The sequence below is a fragment of the Podospora pseudopauciseta genome (assembly GCF_035222475.1).
Source record: "Podospora pseudopauciseta strain CBS 411.78 chromosome 2 map unlocalized CBS411.78m_2, whole genome shotgun sequence".
In the NCBI taxonomy this organism is placed as follows: Eukaryota; Fungi; Ascomycota; class Sordariomycetes; order Sordariales; family Podosporaceae; genus Podospora; species Podospora pseudopauciseta.
In genome coordinates, this window is record NW_026946663.1 from 4,079,810 (window position 1) to 4,102,968 (window position 23,159).

At 53.3% G+C, this 23,159-nt stretch overlaps 5 protein-coding genes across 5 annotated transcripts; 1 reads left to right on the plus strand and 4 right to left on the minus strand.

Annotated features, from left to right (window-relative positions):
- Positions 1-188: 188 nt before the first annotated feature.
- QC763_211370 (uncharacterized protein) lies at positions 189-4,428 on the minus strand. Its single transcript, XM_062910180.1, is given in 5 exon segments — positions 189-2,690; positions 2,764-2,904; positions 2,975-3,063; positions 3,083-3,682; positions 3,739-4,428. The coding sequence occupies 3 exon segments, from the start codon at positions 3,035-3,037 to the stop codon at positions 927-929; spliced, it is 1,968 nt and encodes a 655-aa protein (XP_062769069.1). The 5' UTR covers positions 3,038-3,063; positions 3,083-3,682; positions 3,739-4,428; the 3' UTR covers positions 189-926.
- Positions 4,429-8,780: 4,352 nt separating this feature from the next.
- Positions 8,781-12,788, minus strand: QC763_211380 (uncharacterized protein; the record flags this gene model as incomplete). Its single annotated transcript, XM_062910181.1, has 3 exons — positions 8,781-8,938; positions 8,993-10,390; positions 10,448-12,788. The coding sequence occupies 3 exons, from the start codon at positions 12,786-12,788 to the stop codon at positions 8,781-8,783; spliced, it is 3,897 nt and encodes a 1,298-aa protein (XP_062769070.1).
- A 449-nt stretch (positions 12,789-13,237) lies between these two features.
- HAT2 (Histone acetyltransferase type B subunit 2) lies at positions 13,238-15,448 on the minus strand. Its single transcript, XM_062910182.1, has 3 exons — positions 15,159-15,448; positions 15,044-15,100; positions 13,238-14,987 (listed from the first exon to the last, which is right to left on the minus strand). Exons 1-3 carry the CDS (start codon positions 15,190-15,192, stop codon positions 13,732-13,734), a joined length of 1,347 nt encoding a protein of 448 aa, XP_062769071.1. The 5' UTR covers positions 15,193-15,448; the 3' UTR covers positions 13,238-13,731.
- A 148-nt stretch (positions 15,449-15,596) lies between these two features.
- Positions 15,597-20,886, plus strand: exo2 (exonuclease II Exo2). Its single transcript, XM_062910183.1, has 4 exons — positions 15,597-16,006; positions 16,066-16,159; positions 16,232-16,541; positions 16,594-20,886. The coding sequence occupies exons 1-4, from the start codon at positions 16,002-16,004 to the stop codon at positions 20,442-20,444; spliced, it is 4,260 nt and encodes a 1,419-aa protein (XP_062769072.1). The 5' UTR covers positions 15,597-16,001; the 3' UTR covers positions 20,445-20,886.
- A 1,741-nt stretch (positions 20,887-22,627) lies between these two features.
- On the minus strand, positions 22,628-22,966 carry QC763_0042410 (uncharacterized protein; the record flags this gene model as incomplete). Its single annotated transcript, XM_062905649.1, has 1 exon — positions 22,628-22,966. The coding sequence occupies one exon, from the start codon at positions 22,964-22,966 to the stop codon at positions 22,628-22,630; it is 339 nt and encodes a 112-aa protein (XP_062769073.1).
- Between the last annotated feature and the right edge of the window lie 193 nt (positions 22,967-23,159).

Below are 23,159 nucleotides of genomic sequence, written 5' to 3' on the forward strand. Positions count from 1 at the left end.
TCAATCCTAATCTACTCTCCCCCCTCCCCTTTCCTTCCTCTCCCTTTTGACCACCTCTTATATACACCATCTCCTCATCTCATCCCATCTCATCCCACCCCTCTCATAATCTCTCTCGCCAAAAAACTCCTCGTCGTCTCGAAAGGAAAAAAAAAAAAAAAAAAAAAAAAAAAAAAAAAAAAAAAAGGGTATAATGGACTCCCAAGAAACCAAAAAATAAATAAAAACGGAAGTCGTTTAAAAAGCGGGAATCATGTAATACAGAGAATAGGCGTCAAATCAAAACCCCAAAAACGTAATAATGCAAGTTGTGCATTCCTCCTCTTTTTCTTCATCAATCCCCGTCTCTCTCTCCATGTCAAAGACGCCATCGTGGTAAAAATAAACTATCAAAACGCCCAAAAAGTGCAGCAAAATGTTTGTGGTGGTTGTTATTCCCTCATGACTCGTCGTCCGTAAGGTCGTCGTCGTATGTGAAGGTGATGCCGGGGGCGTGTTTGGTGGTGGTGGTGGTGGTGTAATGCGTAGAGTTTACAAAAAAAAAATAAAAAATTTAAGAAAACGCCGTTGATATTAAAAAGCATGAAAAAGAGTCCAAGAAACCCAGGATGAAAAAGCCACAGATGATACAAGCGACGACAGCAGAATGAGAACAACCATGAGAATCATATCCACAACTGGGGTGGTATCCAGCAACGGCCCCTCTCGTTCGTACAACAGTGGATACCACAGCAGGCACCCGGGGGAACCAGGCATCTGGATCCTTTCGTTCCCACAAAAATCACGTCTCTGCCGGGTTCCCCCTCTCAAACATCGTGTCATCGTCTGATGCTGGTCCTCATCCGAGCATTGCAGCATCGCATCGTTCGATTTGCCTTCGATTTTCCAGAATGCCCCTTAGGTCGGCAGTTAGCGGCAGTTGCTCGTTAGAGAAACCCCCCCTCGCCAGCACCGAAGACACCGACGCTGCCGCGCCATCCGCAGCGATCACGCTCGCTCATCGAAGTTGGCGACTGCGGTGGCAGGGGTGCTGGTGGAGCAGCCCGGGGATGGAGGTGGTGAAGACTCTGAGGTGGTGATTGCGGCATGGGAGGGTCGGCCGCTTCGCCGTTGCTCCCCCGGCTGCTGGTGTTGCTTGTGTTGGTCTGGACCAGCAACAAGCTGCTCGTGCTGCTCAGCCTCTTGGTGAACTCGCTAAAGCTCAGGCGTTTGGCGCTCGAGTTGGATTGCCGCTTTTCCGTCTGGCTTCGTTGCAGAGGAGGGGGCGAGCCGGGGCCGAGGTTGGACAGTGAATCCTCGGCCAGCGCTGTTGAAGGAGAAGAGGCAATGATGGTCGCCAGCTGTGGTTGGGAGTGTGTTCTTTGAGACATGCCTGGCCTCGTCCGGTTGCCAGAGTAGCCTGTCTGGGGTCGAACACCGCTACTCGATGACAATGCCATCAGAGCCTCATGGTTATAGCTAAGCGGGGTCTTGATCGAGTGAGTTCTTGGTGGCGGGTGAGGTCGGTCTCGTAGGTCTGGTCGTCCAGAAATGTAATTCAAGGCCCGCTGAGCCGAACTGTGGTGGGATGAAAACCGGTCACCGTCCAAATCCGCCTCATCAAATGCCCCATCGCTATCGTCATCATCATCGTCGTCATATTCCGAGGAATCATCATCCAAGTCCCAAGCGCTTTTCAGCCCAGTTTGTTCGTCCAGGGCTGAAACTGACGCTGAAGCCGCAGCGGCTGTCTCTGCCTTCCGCCTGGCATCCTCAGCTTCTCGCTGCCTCCTTTTGTCATCCATGTCTCGCATAAGAGCATCAAATCGGGCCAATGAAGTCAGTTTCTCCTCGCCAGGAACTTCACGTTCCGAGCCGGGAATGCGCCGCATTTGGAAAGCACGGTCCAGAATGGTTTCCCGTGGCCCTGGAGGCGATGTACCGGCATCCATAATAGGCGCAAGTGGTGTTGGGCCCGAACTGACACTCCCCCGTTCCCTCACCGGTGAGCTGAGAGCCGAGGACCGCCCTTGTGCCGAAGTCCACCCCTCGATAAACTCGCCCTGGTACTCGCCAACGGTGGTGGCCGGGGACGGGAGGTCGGCCGGGAGCATAGTGGTGTAATTCTGGAAAGCCATATGGTGCGTCTGAATCGAGCTCGTGGCCGACGAAAGATCACTTCGCTTGGATCGCAGACTTGGTGAATCCGAGAAAGTCACAGGGCGGTCGCGCCCAGAGTGCGTCGTGTGGCCCCTGGTGAATCCGGGTCGCGGTCCAGCATTCCCGCTGCCTGGCCTCTGGCTGTCGCTTAATTCCCTTGGACGGGTAAAGGGGTTGACAAATGTTGGTGAAGCGGGCGTGACCGGGCTCAGGGGCGCTCTGCCTGGCGGCATATTGGGCTGAATGAGCTGCTGGATGAAGCGAGACCAGTCCTGGAGATTGTGTCTGGGCTGCTGCTGCTGCTGCTGCTGCTGTTGCTGTTGCTCATCCAGGATACGGAACAACAGCTGTGCCGGTCCTGTGTCCTTGTTGGACGTGAAGCCAGCCGTACGACTTGAGCGTCGCTTCCGCAGCTTGTCCGCAATCGGGTCTGGAATAATGTTGATGACCAGAGTCGGGAGGACAGGTCCTTGTTTACGATGGGCCATCATCTGCACCTGACAGTCGGTGATGCTGTTGATTGAGTACTGCTGTGAAGGTTCTTGGTCGTCCTATCGATGCCACATGTTAGGTCACGCCACCCTTCGAATCGGTTCTCCTCGTCTTTCCCAAAGCACAACTCACTTTGGACTTGTAGATCGACAGATAGATGCCTTCGGATGGCACTCTGAACAGCTCCCTGGGAGCCGAGCTCCTGTTGGACGGCGCGCGCATGATACCGGCCGTCCGGTCCCGCTGGGGGCCACCCACAACCAGATATCGAGGCTGGTGACACAAGGTCGTCAGTACAACTTGTCCGCTTGCCGTCTTCTCAACAGCATCCTTCTCAACACACCTTCCACAACGCCCTCCCAATGATCGTGCCCCTATCCGGGGGCACGCTCAAATATCCCTCCATCTTGCCGCAGTTGTCGAGAAAGGCCACGGGCGAGGTTGTTGTTCTCGGTGCGATTGTCGTATCAGAACCAAAGACGATCGTGACAATCGGGAGAAGGTATTAAGCATTAAAGATAGCGCGCATCGTGAAAAGAAAAAAAGGCGAACTGGCGGTCCACGGTTCCGCTTTCTTCGTCTTCTGGCTCCCCGGTACAAGCTCGAACCTGGAAGCGATCGCTGCAAGGGGGTCTATTCCAAACGAACAGCAACCGACACCACCTCAAACAAACAGCCTGGTAGCCAACAGCAAACGACAAGGAGAAGCGGTGGGGAACAGAAGGCAGAAGGGCAAGAGAAGAAGAGGAAGGATTTCTGTCTGTTCTTCAGAAAGAGACGATATCACCTCCGAGGAGGCCAGTCGGGTCAGGGTTGGACGAGGTCAAGCAAGGGACGAACCATGCAAACCAGGAGTGTCTAGAGGCGAGATTAATAAAAGAGCCCACCGTGCCAAGAGGCATTTTCAGTGAGCGAACCTGGAGAGGGGGGGGGGGCAGCAGCAGCCAGCAGGTACCCAGGGGTTGGGATGGCTAGCCTGCGACTCTGACCAGGTTCACCAGGTCGACCAGGATGCCCTCGGTTTGACCCCATTGGACCAATTTCCAATCGCCTGCCAACACTTGGTTAGCATCACTGCAGTATCCGCAGATCCAGCGAGGCACCGACCCGGCGGTTCTGACCAGGAGACAGGAATGTTTTTTTTTTTTGGCAAAGTGAAACGGGGCAGCATTCCTCTGCAAAGCGCTGAGGGGAGTGAAGTGAGTGTGACAGATCAACAAATGGCAGTATACATCCATCAGGTGCCTCGTGCCCCTTCTTTTTCCCGTTCGAGCACCCCCTGTGCAGTCGCTAATCGTGGGAGAATGTGGAGCCCCACCTCTGGATCAATGAGAGCGGGACTTCTAGAGAGAAATGGGTTAGGGTGGTCTATCGCCGGGCTTCGGTGAAAATGGAATCCCCAAGTGGCCCATCAAATTGACCAAGATCGACAACCTGTGTGTCACCACATCTTTTTTGATCTCTGACTCTGGAGGGAGGGGGCACGGAGGGTGGTAGGGTTGCAGTTGTGCCTCGAGGACATCATTTGCTGTAAGATGGCTGATCTCTGCAGAGAAACAACCGGGTTGCCCCCTTCCAGATACGCCTGAATGTCAAGAGCTGTCGTGGTTTCGGACCCTGGCGGTCCTTGGGATAAACGGGGACAGATGCTGTACATTGTCTGCAATAGCCGGCGCTCATATAGATACCCTGCAGCATCTTTCTCTTATAAAGTTGCTCCTATCGGTCTGTTGTTTATCGCTCTTCCCGTCGGTGAGACTCACATATTACTTACATATGTTGTGCCCTCAACTGCAATACCACTCTAGACTCTCACTCACTCAGATCCTGTCGGAGCGGGGAATTTGATCTTGCACTCACTCACTCACTCAGTCCAGGTGTTGGCTCCATAAAACGGCCCCTCTCGTCCCTGGTTATAGGCCATGTGGTTCGGCTGCTGCTGGCATGGTCCTGCATTATGTATGTATGCACTATGTATGGATGGACAGTACATGCATTAGCATACGAGCCAACGCCTATGTGGCTGCGCAAAAAAACCAAAAGGAAGCTTGCAGTGCGACTTGTCATTGAATTCCACATTCGGGGCATTCTTCGTCGTCGTCGATACACATCCGCTAGACCGAGAGCAGTTTGGGAGCCTCTCGTACACTTTTGTCCCCTGCCTCCCCGCTCCGGAGTTGACCCCGAGGAGAAGACAGACGTCGGCGGCAGAGTGGGAGGGAGAGAAGACTCAGATCTAGGTTGTGCCACACTGTCGGTGGCGGCAACGAGGATCGACCGTGGTGGACGGGCTGTCCGGCTGCTGACCGCATGTTCACATCCCGGCCGAACAAACGGGGAAAACGGCCGGGAGGTCGCACAAGAGAAAAAAAGAAGGAAAAAATTGCAATATGGAAAGGAGGCACGGAGACAGGTACTCGCCACCACCACACCACATGAGAAGCAGGCATAGTGGCGTGCTGCCGGTCCACTGTCGTGATGGTCGAGTGCGGTGAGGAGCCTGGGTGTCGATAGCGGCATGGGGCTGAGAGCGAGCCGCAATATTGCATCATGCCGCCGGTGGTTCCAGCTTGTCGAATCAGTTTCTCGTTGCCGCTTGTTTTGTATCTGTTGATCCTTTTGATCTCTGGCTCAGATGCTGCTGCTCAAGAATCGAAGAGGTTGGCGTTGGCGATCTTGAGACGGTTTGTGCATTTGCGGGGTTATGCTCAATCAACCCCCCGATCTGGCAGGGGTGAAGACCAGGGGTGAAGACCAGGGGTAGGTGCTTTCTGCCATCTCGTCGTTGTTGACCTCTCCAATTTTCATGTCTCGTCTTCCCAGCACGATTTCGCAGTGATGCGGCAGCGGTCTTGCCGCATAATATGCTGTGCAGTATGCGGTGAGCAGGACATGTCTTTGCCCCTTGCCCCCATTCGAACGTCAACAGAACGGTGAACGGTCCGGCCCTCACCTGCATTCCGCTTCCTCCTGAATTGTCAGTATTGCTTTTTCTCCGGGCTCAAAGAGGCCCACAATCTTCCCAGTCGAGAAGTGCCTGCAGCAGACAGTCTGGGCATGAAATGGCACCAAGTCGGACACGGTCAGTCAAGCTGAGCCCAAGCCGTTTGACGGAGCGAACCTATCGACTTGTCCGTCTCCATGCCGCGTTGCCCGAGGTGGAAGGTGAAGGTCAGGTCACGGTGAGACAACAAGCTTATTTTCAGCGACGGGAATCGTTCAGCTTGACGAGGTGCCGCAAAAGCGCCTAGGCGGCGACGGCGGCAGCGATCTTTGAGGCCTGTAGAAGCCGAGATCGAGGTCAGTCAACAACAACGTTTCTTGTGGGGGGGCCGGAAAGCAGCCGTATCGTCATGGTGACTGGCGATCATCCAAGAGCTGCACCTGAAACATCGGTCTCCATGACGGTGACAAAAAAAATGGTGTTGACAGGATCGAGTTGATGTGTGGCTGATCACTGCCGGCGGAATCTTTCCGTTTCATTTGGACATCAGACCTGGGAAGGAACACCTGCAGCTGCACAAGGTGCAGGACATGAACCTGCCTTCCTCACACATCCGTACCTTCCATATCAAGTCACCACTACAACAGCCACGGCAAGAGCCACCTGCTATTGCCACATTCATCTCAATCTTTTCTTGACCGCCCTTCAGACAACTGGAAAGTCTCTCCTTCTCTCACATTGTTTCGGACCTATCATCGCAGCTCTTTGGAATATTCTGCCCGAAATGGCTGATGGCACGCATTTGACAACCTTCTTTGGAACCTAGATGCGCCTATCTGCCCCTCTCCTCCCCACCCACGCCCGTCTCGACCAGAAACCCCCGAGTCCTGGTCGATACAGGTCACTGGATTTATCTCCAGCACGAACATGTACCGGTGCATTCTATCCACTGTACCTACCTGCCTTGCCGGCGTTATGGGTATGTTGGGGGCCCATGCAGCACGCCATCATGCGCCGTCTCCAATACCAGCAGGACGCTTGGACGATATCAGAACCACAGAAATGAAGTTCACCACCCTTCCTCAGCTTTCGGCACAAATTTCAAAACGACAGTGTTCGAGGCCTTCGAGTTCGTTCCGGTTTTTACTAGTACGAACAGGCCGTGGTCGTTGGTGTCATGAAAGCACGTCGTCAAAGTTCCCACGGACCTCACAATGGTGGAGCAAAATCATTCCAGACAAGCCCATGCCGTTTCCAGGATTTCCTTCCGAAAAGTGCTCTCGGAATTCCAAGTCGTCGGGCTCCGCTAGTACCATCGCCGACCGAGGTTGTCCATGTTGTAATTTTAAAATACGCACGGCTCTTACCGGTTCATCACTTGGTAAATATGAACTGACCCAGAATCTACGATGACATACACGGCACCTCTTATTTGCTGCTGAAAAAGACAGTCTCCTTACCCTCCTCCTCCGAGTCATGGCCTTGCAGCAAGTAAATATATATGCCAATTCTCCGACTGGGATTTGTCCCCGAGCGCCGCACCGAAGAAGCGGGATTTCACCACCGAACCGGGCTCCACTCCGGGCCGTTGCGCTAGTGTCGTTTTGTTGCGCGGTTCCTGAACAACCCCATCAGTCAGAGGGTGTGGGCACGGACTACGACGTCGACGTCGAGGTGTCTTTGCCTTTGCAGGGCACGTGTCTGCGTGGCATCGTTTTGATTCGAAGTTTTTCTGTGTAGGGTTGGCGATAAGGAGGTGGGCTGTTGATGGGGATCGAGATACGAAGTCTCAGGTGGTCTTGCCTTTAACCGAGCGTTGCGGCAGATAGATCGGAGCTAACACGGGGTGGTGGTTGAAGAAAGAAAAAGGGGGCGATCTCCTTCGGTAGTGTAGCCGATGGGGACTTTTTGGCGTGTGCATTGGGATTAGTTCTGGTTATGTAAGTTATCACAAACATCATCACAGGTTTGGGAAGCAAAGGGGGTTGGATGGGTGGGCGGTAACCATGGCATGGCATTGTTGGTAGCTGTCAGAGATTCTGGGTAAGTCTTTTTTGGTCGTTGGGCAGAAGAAGCGGTATTCCCTTATTTGATCATAGCAAAGAATCAGATATGTTTCCGGGTGGTATGGCACCTGCAGTAGTCCTGCATGCGAGAGCTGTGACAACGTTGGATTGATGCTGCTTTTGGCTTAGGTTTTTGCTTGGGTGTTGGGTTGGGTTGGAGGGGTGAGGGGAATGGGATATAAGTGAAGGGGGGTATAATATGGCGATGATGCCTGGTTGGATGCTTATGTGTGCTTGATGGGATAGGTTTGCATTTGGGTATGATGGGTGAGAGAAAGGGTTCATGGAAGCCCAATGGACAAGGTAAGCAAGAGGACGGGTATGGGAATAGATGGGAATACGAGGTGGCAAAAGAGAAAAGATTCCGCGCATTACTGATTGCTGCAGGGTCCATGTCAAGAAGAGATGGATGAAACTAACTACAGTCAATAGCCTTCCGGGAAGCAGGTTTTGTACATGTAGTAGTTGGGGATGCTATGTTTTGCCGGAAGCCGGTGCCGATATGCGGAGCATGATGACCACACAGATTCGGTGTCTAACTGAACATCAGTAGGTGCTCGTTGGCCGAGTGTTTATGGAGAGCCCGGCATCCAAGGACAATCTGCAATCTCATCTGCCATCGGGCTGTGAGCTGAATATAAGTGAGATGTACCTCCCGTACGCGGCAACTAGAGACCCCGTGCCAGATAGCTGGTCATGAGCACAAGCTTTCTCTCGAGGGACACCTCGTGGTTAAGGTGAGAAGTTTAGGGTCATTCACAGATTCATCAAACGGTAACCATTGCAGGAGGAGTTCTCCAACCAGGTTATACATGCATCATCACAAGCCCTCGAGCAGATCACACAATACACAGGAACACACTGGAGCTCACCAACACAACGCTCGTCCTTCCTATCTGCTAGAACACAACTATCTAACAATACAAGCCATCAGGAACAGCCGTATCTCCTCGAGTATCGTACAGCAACAGACACCAACCAAACTGCCGGTGTTGTACAACAACAACCACAACAACAACAACAGAAAAGAAACTTATCCGTGGAAAAAGTGTAAAGCCTGTAAACGCCAATCAGCAAAAAAAAGTATCGTAGCAAAGAAAACAAAAAGGAACGATAAGTAGTAAGAAAGAGAGAGAGAATCACCACGGTGAGTACCAGTCTCTTGCCTTTCTGACCCTGGGACTCTCCCAAAAGTCGTTGGTTGGGGAGGGCCAGCGTTGACGGCGGATTGTTTCCATGTTTGGGAGGAGGGTGCCGTGTGGTGGGTGTTGGAGTTGGATCCTGGGTTGTTGTTGACCTTGGGTGGTTGTGGTGGTGGGGGGGGGTTGGGATTGGGAGGTTGATTGCTGACCTTGGGTGCTGGTCTTCTGCTTGCTGGATTGTTGACTCGGGGATGTGGAAGGCTGACCCTGAGTGGTAGTAGTTGTTGACTGCTGCCTCTGCAGCTCAACGTCTCCCCCCAACTCCCTCTCCCCATCCCACTCATGACGCCACCCCTCCTCCAACCTCATCAACTCGCCCACCAACCTCTCATGCTCCTCCGTCGCCCCATCCTCCCCATACAACTCTCTTCTCAACTGCCCCATCCGGCCATGTATCATGGACTTCTCCTGCTCCTCCCACTCCACCTGCTGCTCGTCCCGTGGCGGCTGCTCCCTCCCCTGCCTCTCCGCCTCCAACCTCCCCAACTCAGCTCCCAACCGACAATGCTCCCCCAACGCGCCCTCCGTCCAGTCCCGCCATAGATCCGGTTTGATCTCGTCCAACCTACTTTTTATCCTCTCCCTCTCTCTTGTATACTCCTCTTCTTTCCGCTGCTCCTCGGCCCAATCAGGATGGACAGGCACCCGCTGCAAACACCACGACTGCCCCGGCCCAGAACGGTACATATCAAGGTTATTGACGTAATGCTCCCAGTCGACACCCCCGTCCGGATCGTTGACGTCGGCTTCGGTCGCCGAGTCGTATTGGATGTCTGCGAGAGCCATCAGATCTTCGTCTTCGACTTGTGCGATGGATTGCTCTGCTTCGGGGACGGACATGGATTCTAGAGGTTGGAGGTAGGGGGGTAGTGGGGGAGGGTGTGAGTCGAGAGTTGTGAGGTCCGAGTCGGAGGGGGAGGGGGGTTGGATGGGGAACGGGGGTGAGAGGTGGAAGTCGGGGGAGGGGGGTGGGGGGGCGGATGGGTCAAGTGGTGCTATTCCGGGGAAGTGGAGTGGGGGGGGTTGTTCGGGTTGGGGCTGGGGGGAAGGGGATGGCGAGGGGGGTGGTTCTGAGGAGGATGAGGATAAGGGGGGAGGCGAGGAGGGGGTGCCGAATGAGTCCGAGTCTGAGGGTGGGGGTGGTGTCATGTATTGGCCTGACATGAAGGTACTAATTTCTTCGGGGGGGATGGGGATGGTCTCGAGTTCGAAGTCGTTGAAGTCGAGGTCGGAGGAGGAGTTAGCGTCTGGGGGGGAGTGTTGGTGGAGGGTGATGTTGGAGGGATCCCAGAGGTGCTGTTCGGGGGGAAGGTGAGTGGTCGCTTGACTGATGGCGTGGGCGCCGTGAGAGGGGGATAGGTTTTGTGAGGAAGGGAGCTCAGGGCCGAATAGAATGGGGTACTGCTCTGATATGGGAAGGGCATTGAATGAGGCTGGGTTTTGGGGGGCAGAGTTGGGGGGTGAGGACCAGATGGTGTCGAGGTGGTTGTCGTGGTTGATGACGTCAGCTAGGGCTTGGGGAGGGGGGGACTGAAGATGAGGAGGAGGAGGAGAAAGAAGAAGAGGAGGAGGAGGAGGAGGAGGAGGAGGAGGAGGAGAAGGAGGAGGAGGAGGAGGTGGTGGTGGTGGTGGTGCTGGACGGAGAACAACAGTGAAAGGGGGGCTGTCGATTTCCATTTTGCCATCCTCGAACTCCTCCCAGCCTTCGTCGTCAAACTCTTCCGACTCAGCGTCGTAGCCTTCGTCTTCGCCCGTGTTATGGTCTGGGTCAATGATTTCCATCTCCACGTCCATATCCTTATCCACGCTCTCGGCCATGTCCTGGTCCATGTTAGTGTCCCTATCATCGTCCATGTTCCCAGGCGCAGCCTCAACGACCTGATCGTTCACAACACCAACATCCTCCAGCCTGGGCAGTTTCGTGGCCCTAGGTGGAGACTCCGACTCATCACTAGACACCACCGTAGCCGCCGCCATAGCAGCCTTCATCCTGAACAGCACCTGCCGGTGAATCTCAGCCGTCTCCTCCTTCCAGTCCACCTTCGGATCCGGCACCTTGATCTTAAACTTCTTCCCCTTAAACCCCATAGCCGTAATGTTATACACATCCTCCAACTTCCTCCTCGCCAACCTATACATATCCATCCCCTTGTTCACCCTCTCCTTCCTCGCCATCTCCTTCTCTTCTTCCTTGATCATCTCCTCCCTCTCCTCGTCCGTCAACTCCTTCCACCTCACCTTCCTCGCATGCTTGGGCTGCCACATCCCCCTCTCAAAGGGCACATTCCCGCACTTCCCGTTGACAATCTCATTCTCGTGCAAACCCGCCACTCGTTCCAGCCCAGTCTTTTCCTCCTCGTCCTCATCACTCATGTACATCTCCTCCAAACTCGGCACCAGATTATCCCCAGTCTCGTAGTCGACATGTCCATACGTCATCATCCCAAACAAACACTCCCACCCGCACATCGCCCCCAGCCCCCTCCTCCCCCCCTCCATAACAACCAGCTCCTCCGGCCTCATGAGAATCTCGGTCCCCCCCCTCTCCCACCCCTCAAACTGCCCGACCCCCATGTCATAAATCTGCACCCCCATCACCGGCTCCCCACTCCATATCTCCCTATTCTTCGGCGGCACGTCATACCTCAGCTTCAGCTGATGTATCCCCGCCTCGGTGGTGTACCCCTTCCTCCTCAAAAACTTCCACAGCGGACTCAGCCCCCTCTGCCCCATAAACAACCTCGCCAGAACAGTCGACCCCGGCCCAAAGACGGGATCGTTGAACAAGAGGACCAACTTTACAAAAAACAGCTGGAAGCGGTACAGATCATCGTCGGTGAGGAAGCTCTCGTTGCAAAAGAGGGTGAGTCTCATCCTGTTGGTAGGGCACTCTAACACCAGCCAGATCTTTTGGAGGGTGGCGTCCGTTTCCGGGAGCGTGCGATGACCGTGTCTGGCGAGGACGGCGAGCACGTCACGCACGCGAACCTCCCTTTGCACCACGTGCTGCAGCCAGAGAAGGCCTGGTACAAGACGGGTTTTGCTCCCGTCGCAGTTGACGTGCATGTCGTCTTCCCCCAGACAGGCCTGGCCCGGTCGGGGGAGGGAGATTTCGTGGTCGGAGCGGGTGCACTTTCGGCCGAGAGGGTCGGGGATGAACCAGTGGGCGTAGACGGGGGACGAGTAGATCCTCGAGGCCACGGGGGCCATGTGCCGGGACCAGGCATAGACAAACTTGCGCATGTTGTGGTTGAGGGTGTTGTGGAAGCCGCGGTGGAGGGCGTGGAGGTTGACGAGGTCTTTGGGGCGGAGGTGCTTGCAGACTTCGATGAGGAGCTCGGGGGTCGTGCAGAGGGTTGACAGCAGGTCGATGGTCGGTTTGGGACGTTTGGGGGCCCGTTGTGCCTTTTGCCAGGTTTTGATCGATTGCTTCAGGGAGAGGAAACGTTCCCTCGCGATGGCACGGTATTCCCTCTGCAGCAAGGGGTTGTTGTTCTCGAGGCCGTGCTCGATCAGCTGTGACTCCCAGGTGGCTTCAAACTCCTCTTCGTTCTTGCCAAGGACGGCTGCCTCATCTTCGGACTCTTCCTCGTCAGAGAAGGCGAATTCCTTGGGACGGCCGTGGTAGACGAGCTGGACTCTGTCGGAAAGGTTAGACACGGTAGGGATGATTCTCCCGTTGGCAACAACCGAGCGAGCCTCCTCCTCCCAGCGGGTCATGTGGAGGACGATGGAAGGGACATCGGGCCGGATACCAAGGGCCTCGATCTCTTCCTCTGTTCTCTCTTCGCGAGCGACAACGTTGTCGAAATAGATCCGCTGGGCCTCATTTTGCGGGTTGGCGATGAGGTCGTCCAAATCCCAGTCATCATCGTCATCGTCAAAGAAATCCAAATCCTGCACGTCATCAACCCAGTCGTTGTCTTCGAGGTCGATGGCACTCATGGCGAGGTGGAGGAGGGACAGTCGTCTTGTCTGTGGTCTTTGGTCGTGGTAGGCGAACTTTTGGAATGCCTTCGGGGTCTTTGTCAAAGCAGTTTCAACAGTGAGAAAATGTCAATGGAGACAAGGTCATTAATTGCAAAAAAGACGAGATGATCTTGTAGTTTTTTCACTGAATATTTCTGTGGGCTGGCGGCGGTGTGGTCGACATGCGTGTCTATTCACAGCTATTGTCAATGGTCAACAATAGGAGCTCTCAAGAACAATGGGAGCAGCTTATGCGTCACGAGCCCACCACCACCAGGCACCCGGCTCATAGCCAACCAACTTCCAGCTCTTATCTCTCTCTACAATAAGAGTTCAGCTCTTGTCTGAAGAGACCTATTCAATCCGATAAAACAGAAGTCACAAGTAATTACATCGCAAAGAAGAAACCCGGAAAAAAAAATAGGGCCCAGAAAGTACATTCTAGGAAAACACTACTACTAGCTTGCCGTCTGCGGCGTGAACACATACAAAAGAAACAGGAAACATGCCATAGCCTCCGACTCCTTTTTCTACAACCAGGAAGAGGAAGAGGAAGAGGAAGAGTACGAGGTTGGACGAAAATGCCACCGTGAATAACCATGCTGCTGTCGCTCACACTTCAAAAAGTTTTACCACCCCGAGTCTGTCGCTTGCCCTCGCCGGATTGCTGCGCGTTCCTGACCAGCTCCAGATACTCATCGTACACAGCTTTGGGCCGGGGACGGTCGCTGTCCTCGCTGCTGCCTTGAGACGATGTGTCGTCGCGAATCTCCAAGTCCGCCATGGGCAATTGCTGAGATACACTCTGGTTGTTCCTCTTGTGCCTGAGGACAGTGCTCTGCTCGCTTTCCTCCTGCTTCACCTTCACGCCGCCGGGCTCGCCGTGTTTTCTCTTGATGCCTTTCTTGAGCCCTCCTTCCTAGGGGATAGATGTTCCGTCGGCGCTCCCCATTTCGTTCATTTCCATCTCCTGGTTCGGCGGCGAGATGATGCTCTTGGTCGGCTGCCAGATCTGCAGCAAGTTGTCCTCGGCCGCGCTGCAGACGAGCCAGGGGATGTTTTTGTTCCAGCTAAAGTCGGCCAGATGGTTAGTGTGGCCGCCGTGCATGAATAGAAGCTCCGGCGGTCCATCCTCAGCCTCCTCGGGTGTTTGCTCGTCACCAATAAGGCTGATATCCCAGAGGATAATCCGGCGGTCGTAGCTTCCACTGCCGAGGATGGCGTGGTCGATTGGGTTCCAGGCCAGAGAGGTAACCGCGTCGTTGTGGCCCTCGAGCGTGTGGATCTTGCCGGCCTTGAGGTTTCGGAGATCCCAGATACCAATCGTCTTGTCAGCCGAGGCGGTGGCGACGAGGTAGTTGACCTTGGGGTTCCAGGCGATGGCATTGATGGCATCGCTGTGGCCATCGCGGGCAACGGCAGCCGCCTTGGTGCTGTCAGCGGTGCGGATGTCAATGACTTGCATCGTCACATCGTCTGATACGGTGCCGATCCAGGACGGGGTGATAGGGTTGTACTGGACATCGTTGACGACATGGCTGTGGTGGGTGTACTTGCGCCAAGGCCTCACCTTCTTGTCAGTGCCGCTGTACGAGTTCAAATCCCAAACCATGACGGTATTGTCTTCGCTACCGGTCGCCAACCAGCCAGGCTTGTCTGGGCTCCAGTCCAGACCGAAACCTTCCTGCGTGTGACCAATGCACTCGAGCTGGGGATTGGGGGTTCCCGTTGGCTGCAAGCTGTGCTTGGTCCGATCGAAAATGAGCACCCTCCCGTCGACAGCGAGCGTGGCGATGATGTCGGGATTTTGAGGTTGGTATCGCGCCTTGTTGACTTCACCCGGGTGATCGATCTTTTGCGTAATCGTCATCTTGATCACATGCGGCTCGCCAGATCCGCCCAAGTTTCCATGTCCGCCAATCTCGCCGCGGTCCTCATCGTAGTCGCGAGCGCTAGGCTTGACCGGCTTTGGCACCTCGACGTCGGCGATCTGAAGGTAGTTTGGCTTGCCCTCTGCAGTATGTGTTCCCAGAAGCAGGCGATGGGTCGTGTAATTCTTGTCTGGAACGTCCTTAACGTCGGGGAACCACTGGGTGGTCAGTGTCGGCCACTCCAACGCTGTGCTGAGGATCATGCTGTAGAGGAATGGACTGTTCTTCTTCCAGACCTTGTACTCTGCCGCAAAGTTAGCCGCTGCCAAGTCTCGCGAGCTCAACCAGGAGAACGCCTACCCTCGTTGATGAGTTTTTGCTGCATTTTCTCGTCCTCGTCCTCTTCCTCCATATTGACTGCAAAGGTTGTTAGTGTCTCTCGCGGCGGATTTGGTGGGCATATATAGCGACATACCGTCCACGTCGTTGACAACCTCGGAGGGAGCCATGGTGGTGATTGCGCTCCTGCAGTCCGCAGATCAGAGATTTGGAGTCTTGAATCGCAGAAAGGCAGGCCGAAGCAGTGAACGAGATGGTTCTTTGAATTGAAAGAAACCAGTCGCGATTGGAACAGAGGTGTTGTTATCTGGAGTCAGAAAAAGAAGCTTCTGTTTAGTTGCCATGAAACTTTCAATACAGAATGAATTCGAAGCAAGGCCACCGCCATCGACTTTCCCAACGCGACGCGACCACGCGACGTTTAATTGATTTTGCGCAAAGCCTTGGAGTAAAGAGCTTGGGTCTCCAGAAGGTCTGTGCTCGCACAGTTAGAGTACCTAGGTACCTGGGTACTTTGCGGTGGGGGCGAGGGGCATTGTGGCTTCGGCCAGTCAGTCACCGGCCATTCGTCGTTTCACAGCCTCACTGTAGCCCGAGGACAACTGCAAGCAGCACCGTCAGTTTTACACCTCTCCAAACTTAACTCAACCCGTCCTCAACGTCTAACCCTTCCAAATACGCATATCAGGCACTCGAGCCCCCCTTGCCTATCGCACATCTCCAGGAATATCCCAGTATCCTTTGGCTACGAGTTACGACAAAAGCATCTTCTCTGGGACAGACAGCTACTTTCCTCTTGTTTTCTTTCGCCGCCGCTGCGCATCTTACTCTGTACCACTACAAAGCGTGCGACTCCCGCCAAAAGAAGACCGACCGTTTTTATTTAGTGTCGGCATCACCTTCCACGACGACCTCGGCTACCACTTCTACGACTAGCTTTCTGCAACAGATTGCGCCTTGTTGAGCGCTTGCCGGCAGGATGGGGTGAGTATTCCATCCGCATATCTCTCTGCGTCAGCATGCGACTGACAGACATGATCCAGTGTTCCCAAGTTTTTCAGATGGCTCTCTGAGCGTTACCCGGCGATATCGCAACTCATTGCCGAGAATCGAATTCCCGAGTTCGACTGCCTCTACGTGCGCCAGCCTTCTCGAGTCGGGAGACTATACCCATGTTGTGCCAGTCGCTAATATGTTGGTGAATTTCAGTTGGATATGAATGGTATCATTCATAATTGTACCCACAAGGACTCGGATGATGTTCAGCAGGCCCGTATTAGCGAAGAACAAATGTTCATCGCTATATTCAACTATATAGAACATCTCTTCGGTAAGATCAAACCGAAGACGCTGTTCTTCATGGCCATCGATGGTGTCGCCCCGCGCGCCAAAATGAACCAACAGCGTGCTCGTCGCTTCAGAACTGCTTTGGACGCTGAGAGGGCCCGTGATAAGGCCATTCAGGAGGGCAAAGAGTTGCCCAAGGAGCCACCGTTCGACTCCAATTGCATCACGCCAGGTATGTTGCTGCCACCAGACGTCTGGTTTTCGGTCTGCTGACCTTGACACAGGAACTGAGTTCATGGCCAAGCTTACCCAGCAGCTCAAGTACTTCATCAACAAGAAGGTGTCTGAAGACAAGGACTGGCAGGGCCCCGAGATTGTCCTGTCAGGGCATGAGGTCCCTGGTGAGGGTGAGCACAAGATCATGGAGTACATCCGCAACGCACGCGCGCAACCGGACTACAACCCCAACGTCCGCCACTGCTTGTACGGCCTCGATGCCGATCTCATCATGTTGGGTCTCCTGAGCCATGACCCACACTTCTGCCTCCTCCGAGAAGAGGTTCAGTTTGGCCGCGTCAAGGACCAGCACAAGGTTAAGGAGCTGGAGCATCAAAACTTTTACCTGATGCATCTCTGCATAGTTCGAGAGTACTTGGAGCTGGAGTTCCAAGAGCTCAAAGTACCGGGCGCAATCCCCATGCCGTTCGATATGGAAAAGGTCATTGATGACTTCATCTTGATGGCGTTCTTTGTGGGCAACGATTTCTTGCCCAATCTTCCGCGCTTTCACATCAACGAGGGTGCGTTGGCCACCATGTTCAAGATTTACAAGGAGGTGCTTCGAAAGTGTGATGGATACATCAATGAAAATGGCAGAGTGAATCTCAAGAGGCTAGCCATTCTCTTGGAGGAGCTTGGGAGAGAAGAGTATCGGTTCTTTGAGCATGAAAACGAAGATGCCGGCTGGCTGCGGGGCAAGAAGATGCTTGAACATGACGAGGCCGAGATTGCCAGGGCTCGTGTCAAGGGCAAGCTGATCATCAGCTCAGATCAAAAGACGCTGTGGAAGACAAAGATTCGAAAGTTTCTGACCAACCGGAATTCGCAAACTCTCGATCTCGGCACCGGCCTAAATGCGGCCGACCGCAAGTTCGTCCAGGATCTGGCTGATGCTGCGCACATTGAGTGGGCTACTAAGGAGGACGACGATGGACGTCGTCACCTTATTTTGACCTTCCCTGTGAGAGACGACGAAGACGAGGAGGACGAGGAAGCGCAGTCGGCATCTCTTCGCATTGTGAAGAAGTACGACAGTGCCCAAGTTCTCGACCTGACAGGTGCCGATGCCCAGTCCGCCATGGAGGCCAAGTACAAGCAAAAGTTCCAAGAGTGGAAGGACGGCTACTACAAGGACAAGTTCCCCGAGTGGGCCGAGGGGAAGCACGAAGATGAGTTGCGCAAGCTCGCAGAAAACTACGTTCAAGGTCTTCAGTGGGTGCTCTTCTACTACTATCGTGGAATTGCGTCATGGCCGTGGTTCTACCGCTATCACTACTCCCCTCTGGTCTCAGATGTCGTCAAGGGTTTGGGTGCAGACCTCAACTTCACCCTGGGCCAGCCGTTCAGGCCGAACGAACAGCTCATGGGTGTCTTGCCCGACCGCAGTAAAAGCATCGTGCCTACCGTATACTGGCCCCTCATGACGGACAAGGACTCGCCCATCATCGATTTCTATCCCCGTGATTTCGAGCTCGACATGAACGGAAAGAAGATGGACTGGGAGGCCGTCGTCAAGATCCCCTTCATTGACGAAAAGCGCCTCCTCGACGCCATGGCTCCCAAAAACGATCTTCTTTCCGACGAGGAGAAGGCACGCAACGACTTCGGTGTGGCCCTCAAGTTTACGTATTCTCCAGATGTCGATTTTGAGTATGCCTCATCCTTGGTGGATGTTTTCCCGCACATCCCTCACTGTCACTGTGTCGAAAACATCTTTGATCTTCCTCCGGTCGAAGGTCTTGAGTACCGCGCCGGCCTCACCGATGGCGCTCTGTTGAATGCCGAGGCTTTGGCTGGATTCCCATCTCTCGCCACCCTGCCTTATACGGCTAGCCTTGGCTTCCATGGAGTTAATGTGTTCAAGCAAGACAGCCGCAACGAAAGCATGGTGGTGAACCTCATCGGCACCGAGATGAGAACCAAGGTCGAGAGTGCCAAGGTCAAGCTTGGACAGCGCTGCTTTGTTGGTTATCCTTTCCTCCAGGAGGCCAAAATTGTTGGGGTGTCTGATGAACTCTTCGACTATGTCCTCGACGGAAACGGTCAGGTGGCCACCCTTCACCATGGCCATCGTGAAATCGAAGAGTTTGGCAAGAAGGCCAACAAGATTGAGAACTTTTACAGTAAGCGTATGGGTATCTTGATTGGCCCTGTCGAGTCCCTGGTCAGGGTCCAAATGTTGAAGGGTCTGATCAAGACCGACGAGGGCGCGACAATCAAGGAGTACGGCGACATCCCGGGCATGGAGACGGACTATGCTTCTCAGATCATTGTCGACGAGGTTGCCAACGAGGACGAGCGCTTTATCGAAAAGGCCGCCTTGCCGCTTGAGGAAGAGTTCCCCGTCAAATCGATAGGTTTCTTCTTGGGCGACTTCAACTATGGTCAGCCATTGGAAGTATCTGGCTACACCAACGGAAAGCTTCAGGTCTGGCTTGCCACCCTTGAAAGCCGGGAGCCTGACTTTGCGAAGCGCATCATTTACGAGTCGGAGCGGGGCAACTCTTACATGCCATCCTACATGGTCGCCAAGCAGCTCGATTTGCACCCCTTGGCGCTCAGCAAGATCACCTCATCTTACTTTGTCAAGACGGTTGGTGATCTTCGCGTGAACTTGGGTCTCAACCTCAAATTTGAGGGTAAGAAGCAGAAGGTGCTTGGGTACTCTCGCAAGTCTCAGACCGGTTGGGAGTTCAGTAGTGCTGCCGTGCACCTGATTGTTCAGTACATGACTAACTTCCCCGACTTTTTCGCCGGTGTCAAGAGGAACCCTTCGGGCGCCGAGTTGAAGGAAACTGATCTCTGGAGTGACCCTAATCTGGCCACAGCCCGGGTCAAGGAAATCGGTGCCTGGCTCAAGACGCTCAAGACCAACTCGATGGAGCGCGTCCCTCTTGATGCCGAGCAGCTGGACTCTGAGGTCGTCATGAGGATTGCTGCGGAGGCTGACAGTCTCAAGCTCAGCGCTATTCCTACTGTTCCCAAGAAGATGAACGGCGTGCCCAGGAATGCGCTTTTGAGGCCCGACGATGCCGAACATCGCCTGGGCAACCAGCACTTCGCCTTGGGAGACCGCGTGGTGTACGTTGCCCGCACCGGCAAGGTCCCCATCGCCTTCCGCGGCACTGTAGTTGGTATCAGCCGCACCCCCACGGCCAAGTTGTTGGATGTTGTCTTTGACGTCACCTTCATGAGCGGCACTACTCTCGGTGGCCGCTGTCCGCCGTTCCGCGGGCAGACTGTGCCGTCTACTACTCTTCTCAACCTTACCGGACGGCAGGTTGTTGCCGGTTCCAAGAACCAGCTCGCTCGCCAGCCCGTCACACCATCAGTTACCACCTTGACTACTCATGGCGGGTATCACATGCACCAGGGCAAGCGTCTGCAAGATGCCGGTGCTCCTTCTCAAGCTGCTTGGGGACGGGGTGGACGGGGTGGTCGCGGCGGTGGCAGAGGTGGGTACGGTGGACCCAGCCAGGACGGCAGCAATGGTTCTGCTTCTGCTCCGCCGATGTATGGGGCTGTTCCGCCCCCTTCCAGCCTTGATGCTCCTAGGGGAGGAAGAGCCCGCGGACGTGGTCGCGGCAATGGTGGTCAGAGGGGAGGGCAACAGCACAACAACCTTGCCTTCCGCCCTGCGCCTCAGCAGCAGCAGCAGCAGCAGGTTGATGGTCAGAATGGGGAAAATTCACGTGGAGGCCGTGGCGGGAGAGGTGGCTTTAGAGGAGCGCCTTATGCTGGCCGGGGCAGAGGTGGTCCTCGTGGTGGCGCTCGAGGTGGCCAGGGTCAGGGTCAGGGTCAGCAGCAGCAGCAGCAGCAGCAACAAAGCGTGGCGAATCCTCCTTCCGCGAGCTAGATGTTCTCGGGGGGCTATCCCTGAGCTTAACGTTGCCACGGATCTAATGGGTTTAGGGCGGGCACCTCATGAATGACGATGACGATGACACACATCAAGGCCTGGTTGGGTTCGGTTTGGACTTGGAACAATGGACAAGTTGGGAAAATGGTTTCCGGCTATATGGTTCTGGGTTCAAAAAAATGTCTAGAGGGCGGATATGGATTGTCATCAGGGTCAGCGCGGAATTTCTGTTGTTGAATTGGTATGGTGTATGGGTATATATCAACAAGCGTTTAGTAGTTGATGATTGAGTATTTATTGTCTTGTTGGAGCAACGCTGTAGGGATTGGAAATTGGAGTAGCCATTGTGCAACGAGGTGTCAAGTTCAAAATGTGGTCCAAATCTCAATCAGAAGCCCACTCTCTGATGGCACACACCTCTCGACGAAACCGCCAACACAGAGGTTGCATAAGACGGGTGGTTTTACAGTCTTGGACATTTAGCATATCACCATGATATTATGAAAGCCTGTCGTACACTCACTACCTTTCGATTAAAAGAAAAGCTGGTTTGTTTGCACAACTGTGTTAAAGGGCAATTCCTCAGTATTTCAATGGTATCGGTATGTCTCGATATACACTATTTTCTACAATTTTACCACCTCATCCATCAAGTATTTAAACACCCGTCCCCCCCTCCCTCCCATTGGACTTCTTTCCCTTATCATCATCATCATCATCATCATCATCTCCATTCACCACCAGCCAAAACAACCAAGTAAGTCAATCCCACCAACTAACCAACCCAACTCCTACAAAATGCCTCCCCCCACCACCGTAACAGCCCTCTCCCTCTGCGACCACTGCCTCCATTCAGCAGTGGGAACATCCCCCTTCTGCTACTGCAACACCCGGCTCGGGTGCGGCAGCTTGGGGTGTGAGCACGAGTGCTTTAAGTGGAAGAAGATGCCGGTTTTTGAGCCGGAGAGAAAGAAGAAGAATGGGGGTGAGGATGAGGATAAAAAGAAGAAGAAGAAGAAGAAGAAGGGGGGTGAAGAAAACAAGAAGAAGCAGAGGGACGGCAAGATTGAGAGCCTTGGATGGTGTGGTATATGAAGTTTGATTAAGATGGATTTGACTACCCTCCCATGCCATAGGTGAGTTTTTGCAAGATACACAGTTGGAGGGAAGAGGTGAGTCAGCCAGGACATGATGATTCTTTCTCTCCATGGTGGAGAGAGGGGTGTGTAGATGCCCTGGATGATGATCAGTTAATATGATAGTTTTTTTTTTTTTTTTTTTTTTTTTTTTTTTGGGGTTGGGCAAACCCAAACTAATTAATCTTTTGATTTTGTGTGATAATAATAATAATAATAATAATGACAATAATAATAATAATCGTGATGATGTATGTGACCTTCCATTGTTAACAGAATTACCTTTTCAGTACGCGACACAAGGATCCAATCGATCGCTTGAAATTGTGCAGAATAATTGTGATGATGTGAACTTGTTATCTTGACCTTTTCCTTTGAAAGAGTCGAGATAAAAATGGCATTTGTATTAATATTGTGATGTGACTTTTGGGATTATAATAGCATTTGGGAGAAAGAATGGTTGATGTATAGCTGTATAGAAACAATCTAGCTAGCTAGGTGGTATTGCATAAATCATGGCATATTCAAACGCTGGTTGCCTGGGTGTGATGACGGGCAGGCATCAGCACATATACATATACATATATATATATACATACATACATACCACTGGGGCAAGCAAGCATTGACAGTCACTCTTGTAATTTTTGACGGCGATCACGCTGGTATTGTGCAGCTGTCCGTCCGTCCTGCCCTGCTGGCCGTATGACGCTTGGGTTGAATGAGAGAATATACAAAGTTACGTCCACATACACACACACACATATATATATATATATACTTTGCAAATTGGAGACTCTTGCTTTTCGTCTTGGGAAAAATATATATATAGATATTATTGATACAGTTGTTCGCCAAAAGTTAAATTAAAAGTTACTCTTTTACCAACCCGAGAAGAAAAATAGAGTACCATGCTCATCTCCACCAGCAAGATAGATTATCGTGTGTCCTTTCCCTAACAATCGATCATGCTTGTGTTATCCACTCACCTCGCACATCATACATTCCGAGTGCTCACCTGTTCGTTCCTGACAATCTTGTTTGTTACTTCCAGCGCCAAATCTCCTCCCCTTTCTTGCACCTGTCAGTGTAAACGCCCCTGCTCCTCTCCCGGCGTTGAACCCGCCCTTTGGGAGAGAAGTCGATGTCGTCGTACTCATCGTAGTAGTAGTAGTAGTAGTCAGAGTAGTCGTACCCTTCTTCAAAGTGTTCCTCAAGGTCAGTAGCTGTGTACCTACTGACCAGAAGTTCCGATAGGTGGTGTACGCAGGATGGGTCGTAGCACCCGGGGTTGTAGGTGTCATTGCAGCAGACAACTCCTGCTCTGGTTGAGGCCCAGCAAGGCCCGCAGAAGTGGGGATGGGGACGTGTCATGCGAGCCATGATGCCGTTTTGTTGGGGGATGGGGGGTTAAGAAAGGTTTGACCTTACTTGCTTTGCTTTGGGGGGAAAGTGTGTGTGTGTGTGTTGGGTTGCAAGTAGTAGTTAGTCTGAAGACAATAGAACGTGTATGTGGTATGTGTGTGTGATGAGACAAGTTTGTCTGTGATCAAAAGTGAGTCTTGATTGGAATGAT